Below are 7,221 nucleotides of genomic sequence, written 5' to 3'. Positions count from 1 at the left end.
ATGACAACACCACTACTGGTATTTAATGCTTTTCGGCTGCTAACACCGCCAATACCTGCTACTGGATCAGCTTCAACCCTAAAAAAGGGAGAACAAATATGTAACTAATTATGTAAATATCTTAAAAAAAGAAATATTGCTTACATCCTTCATACCTTCAAACAAAGCAGTTTCAACTTGGAATGTGCTTTTTTATGTCTGGCAAAGGGGGCCACAGTTTTATAACTTTAACTTTTGCTTCTATCTTTGCTGATGCCAATCCACTCACTGATGATTCAGAACCTACAGGGGTTAGACAAAAAAAATTAAAACACTACATGATTTACAGGTGTGAAAGTGACGACCTGACACCTAGCTAACAGGTGAGAAACCTCATTTTCGTCATTCACTGCATGTGCTACTAGTAATACGGAGTCATGTCAGAGCTTACTTAAGACCAGGAATAAGAACACAACTGCTGCAAAGGTGACTGCAGAGTGCATGCTCAGTCCAATGAAGACTGAGATTGAGCTCTGCAGTCACTTTTGCACACCCCTGCGCAATGTCCTTTTTGTCTCTTACTGTCAGTTGATCATGTCAACCACACTTATGCTTATTAGACAGTTTTCATGGAAACTGTATATGCCATAGTAATCTTTGATGCTGGAACCTTGTGACATTGCAAATTGGCAACTTCATTCATAGAGGCACCAGCTAAGTGGGCACCAACATTTTGCCCTTTGTGAAGCTTAGTAAGCTCTGACATGACTCCGTATTACTAGCAGCACACTCAGCGATTGACAAAAAGTGATACTTCCCACCTGCTAGGTGTCTCATAACACAGCGGAAGCAAAAGAATGTTACATCACTACCACTTTCAACACAAAACATGTTGTTACACCAGCAAATCCTGTATTTTTTTTTTTTCTAACCCCTGTATTTCAAATCCTATCTTTTTAAAAATTGAAAATGGAAACCCTTTTGTGTTTATGCATTTAAAGTATTTGTTGATGAAAGCAGGAGCTGCATTAATAAATCTGGCTGGCCTTTAGAGTAATGAAATATTACCTTTAGAGTTCACCAGATTGTTGCCATAATCTATGCACTGCAAATTTAATCCACAATGTTTTTTCTCTTTTCTAACTATTAAAGTAATAGTCCTGAGCAAAGAAAGGTGCAAACTATGTGACCTACATTTATATCTTGCAAAAGTACATAAAATACACTTTTTTACAGTTTAAAGTTGATAAAACTATATCCAGTAGGCTATTCTGTGCAATACGTACAATGTAGTAAAAAACACAGTTATTTACCTGTTAACTGTATTTCCAGGAATCTTCTAGGACAGCTCACTTGAGAGATAGGGCTCCTCCCAGGAAACACCCGCTCCACCTTTTTTTCCCCTTATAGGCGTCCTCTCTCCCATTGGCCCCCAGTATAAGAATATGACCGAAGGCCTAGGAGAAAACAAAGAAGAAAACCGGTAATAAAGACATCCCCCATAGGTTCGCAACATACCTGCACATAATTGTGTGATCAAACAGTAATCGGGGGGGAGTTACGCTGTCCTAGAAGATTCCTGGAAATACAGTTAACAGGTAAATAACTGCGTTTTCCCGAGTCATCTTCTAGGGCAGCTCACTTGAGAGGAGTAGAATAGAAATACGTACATTAGGGCGGGCACCCTGCTTGTAGGACCTTCCTGCCAAATGCCTGGTCCTTGCTGCCAATCAGATCCAGCCTGTAATGCTTAGTGAAGGTGGCGAAACTGGACCACGTTGCGGCTCTGCAGATCTGTCCGGGGGAGGCCCCCCCTTTTTCCGCCCAGGAGGCCGCAGTGGCCCTCGTGGAGTGGGCTTTTAGGCCGGGCGGTGGTGACAGGCCTGCCGACTTGTAACCTTCCGAAACTGCCTCCCTGATCCATCTGGCGATGGTGCCCTTGGAGGCACCGTCCCCCTTCCTTAGCCCCTGGAATAGGCGAAAAGCCGGGACGAGTGTCTCCATGTCTTTGTGCGTTCGATGTACGTGATCAAACACCTTCTAACGTCTAACCTGCTATAGTCCTCCGTGCTGTCCAGATCGGCCTCCAGGGAAGGTATTACTATTTCCTGAGATCTATAGAAGTGTGACGTGACCTTAGGTAGGAAGGCCGCGTCCGTGCGGAGGATGCTTCTATCCAATAAGATGGTGCAGTACGGCTTGATCACTGAAAGGGCATGCAACTCGCTGACCCTGCGGGCAGAAACTAGTGCCGTGAGGAGGATGGTTTTAAGAGTCAAAGATCTGAACGAACACTCATCCAGCGGTTCGAAAGGCCCCCGCTGAAAGCTCTTCAGGACTGTGCCCAGGTCCCATGTTGGAAGTTTCGGCAAGGACGGGGCACGGCGCCTGGAGATAGCCTTCAGGAATCTGATTACTAATGGGTCTGCCGCCAACCTCAGCTCGAGAAAGTTCGACAGAGCCGCTACCTGTACTTTGAGGGTATTGGCGGCCAGATTCTTATCCGCCCCGGCTTGAAGGAATTCAAGAACTGTATGCAGAATGGGCGTGCCCGGTGCTTCGTTTCTGACCTTCCAGGCGGAAAACTTCTTCCAGACCTTGTCGTACAAGGCGTTCGTCGACCTCTTCCGGCCATCCAAGAGGGTGGCGACCACTCTTGCCGAGAGCCCCTTTTCTGCTAGCCTGTCCCGCTCAGAAGCCACGCCGCTAAGGACAGCCTTTCTGGATGAGGATGCATCACCCTCCCCTGGGTGAGTAAATCGCGTGTGGGTGGTATCATCCAAGGGTCTGCTAAACTGAGCTCCTTCAACCGGGAGAACCCAGATCTCTTGGGCCAGAATGGCGCGATCAGAATAACTTTGGCTTGAGACAACTGGATCTTCTGTATCACCTTCGGCAGTAGTCTGAATGGAGGGAAGGCATAAAGGAGGTCTCCTTCCCACTGCTGGGCTAGCGCATCTATCCCCTCGCTTTTGGGGTCCTTCTGCAGGCAGAAGTACCTTTCCCGCTTTGTGTTCTGGCCGTTGGCAAATAGATCGATAGAGGGGGAGCCCCACCTGGCGCAAATCTGATCGAACGCTGACTGGCTGAGGCACCATTCTGTCTGGATGACCTCTCTTCGGCTCAGCTGATCCGCCAACTGGTTCAGGTCCCCTTTCAGATGTACTGCCGTGATGAACTCCAGGTTTTCCTCCGCCCAACTCAGGAGGGATCCGGCCAACTCCATCAGCCTTGGGGACCTTGTGCCTCCCTGCCTGTTAAAATACGCCACTGCAGTGGTATTGTCGGAGAGAATCTGGACACCTCTCCCCCTTATCTTTTCCTGAAAGGTCATAAGTGCCTTGAAAACTGCCAACAGCTCCCTGTAATTTGACGACCTGCTGGAGTCTACTGCACCCCACGTGCCCTGGGCCAGGCCGTCTTCCATATGGGCGCCCCAACCAGTCATGCTTGCATCCGTGGCGATCCGCAGTGGGCTGGCCAGCCTCCAACTTCTTCCTCGTTCCAAGGTGAGGATGCTTCCCCACCACCTTAGCGATTCCTTCACTTCGTGCGTGATGCGGATCCTGGAACTCAGACCTGCTCGGCTGCCGTCCCAGTGGGAAAGGGTCGCCATGGCCCTGTCCTTTGGCAGGGGTGTTGCAAAGAATCTCTGAGGGGGGGCCCTTGTGAACTCTATTCTGTACCCCCTGTGGATGGCCTCCAGAATGTAGGTGTTCTGGGTTATCCTTAGCCATTGTGCGTGGAAGCGCCCCAGCCTCGCTCCCACCTGGCCTCTCCAGTCACTTCGGCTGGGTTTTGGGTCTATTCTGGCTGGGGTTGAAAAGGAAACCTCCCCTGCCTCTCGGCTCGTTCCTGCCTCTTCTCGCGCCCCAGCCTGGGCGCTGGGTTTGGAACCTAGCTTCCCTCGACGCGTATCGCCTGGATGGGCGAAACCCCTTCCGTCCAACCTGCCTGCTGGGGACCGGGAAGCTCTTTTTCCTGTCGGCCGACCTTTCCAGGACTGAATTCAGCTCCGGGCCGAAAAGGAGTTTTCCTTCAAACGGCAGGCCACAGAGTTTAGATTTGGAGGCCAGATCCCCCTGCCAAGATTTCAGCCAGATAGCCCTCCTTGCCGTGTTTATGAGCGCTGTAGATCTAGCAGAGAGTCTGATGGTCTCTGCTGATGCGTCCGCGATGAAGGCTACCGCTTTCTCCAGCACTGGAAGGGACTTCAGAATCTCTTCCCCCGGGGTGCCTTGTTCCAGATGCGAACGGAGCTGCCCCAACCACACATCCAGGGTTCTGGACACACAGGTCGTTGCCACTGCAGGTTTAAAATTCACTGCGGACGCTTCCCATGCCCTCTTCAGGAAGGCATCCGCTTTCCGATCCATCGGGTCTTTTAGGGACCCACCGTCTTCAAAGGACAGGTCCGTGTCCTTCGAGATCCTCGAGAGAGGGGCGTCTGGCTTTGGGCAAGTCTCCCAAACCGAGGCATCTTCCTCCTTAAAGGGGAAACGTCTCTTGAGGTTCTTGGGAAGGAAAGCCTTCTTCTCTGGCTCTTCCCATTCTCTCCTGATCGTGGACCATAGGGCAGGGTGTACTGGGAATGTACGGCTGCTTTTTGCCTGTAGCCCTGCGTACAGTTGGTCGTGGAGAGAGAGGTCCTGCTGTTCCTCCTCCAGATCCAGGGTCTCATAGATCACCTTTAACAGGTCCTCCGTGTCTTCCACCTGAAAAAGGAACCTGTCTGCCTTTGGGCCCTGAGCCTCAATCTCACCCTCCTCCGAGTCTGAGGTGTCCGACTGTTCGGCCTCTTCCCAGTCCCTTACCGGCGCTACCAGCTTCCTCTTTTTCCCCCCTTGGGTGCCAGAAGTGCCCGGTTGGGGCTCATCCTGGGCCGGTCCCGGCTTCTGTTCCCTGAAGCTTTGAAATGTCTTGGACATCTCTTGTGTCATATTCTGTAGGAAGTCTTTAAAAAGAGATCCAGACTCCTTCTTGATGAGCTTGTCTATGCACCCCTGGCAGAGCTGCTTCCTCCAGGAGCTCGCCAGTTTCTTCCTACAAGTGGCACACTTCTTTTTCTGCTCACAAGGAGCTTCTTTCTCCCCTCTATCCTCCTCCTGTGGGCCCATCTGGGGACAAGGAGATACACGCGTTCATGCGTTTGTAACAGCAACGCCTCCCCCCCTGTGCCACTGTGAAAGCTCCAGCCATGGGCCTGGGGGGGGGGGGGGGAGAGGGGGGCTGTGCGTGCGTGGGGGGTACCCAATCATCCCGGGAGGGGGGTAAAAACAAAAGAGAGTTGCCAAACAAAGGCCCTTACCTTACTGCAGGCCTCCCCCGCTCCTGACAGATCTGCCTCCATGCTGCCGCAGACTCTGCCTCGGTGCGGCGGTTTTTCAGGGGCTGGTGGGCTCCGCCCCCCCCTGCGATCCCCCCTCGCCGACCCCCCTCTCACGGCCGCCGGTGGAGAAGCGGCCGTGGCACGGGTTCCTTCCACGGTCCGCCACCCATTTCCAAGATGGCGGCGGCCGTTCCCTGCTCCTGCGCCGGAAGTGACGACACCCGGCGCCCGGAAGTGACGCGATCGCAGCGTCCAGACCCTCCGCAGCCGAGCCTCCTGGCCATGCTGCCGGGATCCAGGAGCAGGTAAGACTTACCTGAAACTCCGCAGGGAAAGGCACCAATGCCTCGGTCGGCGGAGCGGGCTCTACCCCCCTGGAGAGCCCCGCTGGGACCATCTGGGGCCGACGCCCCCACCCTACAACGGGCATTCCAGCGTGAAACTGGCTGAAAGGTCCCCCCCCTCACAAGGCCCCTGCCTCGCTTGGAGGAAGGGGGGGGCCTCAGCCAGGGACCCTCTGTACTCCGCCAGAGAGCCCAGACAAAAATAAAAAACGGGCGTAGCTCCTTCCTGGCCGGAGGAAACACTAAAACTGGGGGCCAATGGGAGAGAGGACGCCTATAAGGGGAAAAAAAGGTGGAGCGGGTGTTTCCTGGGAGGAGCCCTATCTCTCAAGTGAGCTGTCCTAGAAGATGACTCGGGAAAGTGACATTTGGATATGAAAAGAATAGCTAACTTTATGCTCAGAAAGAGGCTACATTGCTCATAGCCACAATCACCAGAAGTAGCTCTTTTGTTACTTGGCCACTTCCATCCTTTATCTGTCACAACATCAATGTTCCTTCCCCCACCTAAAACTTTATTTTTCACTCTTGTCTCCCCAAATTTTCAAGGACAGAAAGGATGCATAATACTGGAAAGAATAAAGATATCTTTATTCATCATGTCACCGCACAATGTAACTTGATAGTAAATATATCAATGAAAAAATGAGATTGTTTTAGAATGCCAGCTATTTTATCACAGTCTTCTCCTCTTTGGTGGCGGGTGATCCAGATAGGTGACAACCATCCATATCAAGTGAAGCATGAGTCACAAACACCAACATGGCTCTTGAATGACAGTATTTACCATGCTGCCTGTATCATATACAGTAAAACACACACTTATTGGATTAATAAGAATGCCTTCTATAATCCATGTTTTAAAGCAGTAGTTAAACTAGTTGTAAAGGCTGAAGGTTTTTTTAAGTGAACTGTATTGATTGGTGGTTATATGTTATGTTTTCATGGTCTACTGTCCATTGGAGTGTTACAGGTAAGAAAAGGAAGTATAGTGCTGGTTAACAGATTATATGAAACACATATCTGTAATAGATCTAAAGGCAAAAGGGTATGGGCACATGTAGAGAAGAGAAAATATTGGCCAGTCATTATGGGTGTTAAATGATGTTTTAAGGGAATGAAAGATAAGCGGGTACCCTCAGAAAATGCCCAGTGCAAGAGGAGCACTAGAGAATATATGAACCGAAGGTGCGGTTCTGCCTATACTGAACCCCTGGATAAATGGTTACAGTCTAAATCAGTATTCGGTATCAAAATTACTATAAACTATAACTTTACCAAACTTGTGTAAAAATCAAATAATTAAAAAAAGTCACACTTTCACCCTTGAAAGTAAATATTAATAATATAAACCTTTTTTGTGTCAGTCAATGCGTATAAAATAATAATGTCCAAAAACAAATCAATCCTCTGTGTCCAACTTCAGTGTTCCCATAAATCCAGATCAGGTGAGTACCCCAAAAAAAATATAAAACTAAAATAGTGTATTACCTCAATAACATGGGTATATCCTTTACCAACCAATAAGTAAATACTTAAATCAAATACGTGCAAAACAAACCAAGATTC

General features: G+C 49.7%; 1 protein-coding gene across 1 annotated transcript; it reads right to left on the bottom strand.

Moving 5' to 3' along the window:
- Positions 1-3,594: 3,594 nt before the first annotated feature.
- Positions 3,595-5,145, bottom strand: LOC149457700 (uncharacterized). Its single transcript, XM_089683335.1, has one exon. The coding sequence runs from the start codon at positions 5,094-5,096 to the stop codon at positions 3,762-3,764; it is 1,335 nt and encodes a 444-aa protein (XP_089539461.1). The 5' UTR covers positions 5,097-5,145; the 3' UTR covers positions 3,595-3,761.
- Between the last annotated feature and the right edge of the window lie 2,076 nt (positions 5,146-7,221).

Source organism: Staurois parvus, unplaced genomic scaffold, assembly GCF_062004578.1.
Source record: "Staurois parvus isolate SC_StPar_1 unplaced genomic scaffold, SC_StPar_1.0 ptg000306l, whole genome shotgun sequence".
In the NCBI taxonomy this organism is placed as follows: Eukaryota; Metazoa; Chordata; class Amphibia; order Anura; family Ranidae; genus Staurois; species Staurois parvus.
The sequence above is the reverse complement of the archived record's forward strand: the minus strand, read 5'-3'. Positions and strand labels throughout refer to the sequence as shown.

What these genes read in the sequence shown, in the direction of transcription:
- LOC149457700 (XM_089683335.1), bottom strand. Translation starts at nt 5,096, where the DNA reads ATGGGCCCACAGGAGGAGGATAGAGGGGAGAAAGAAGCTCCTTGTGAG.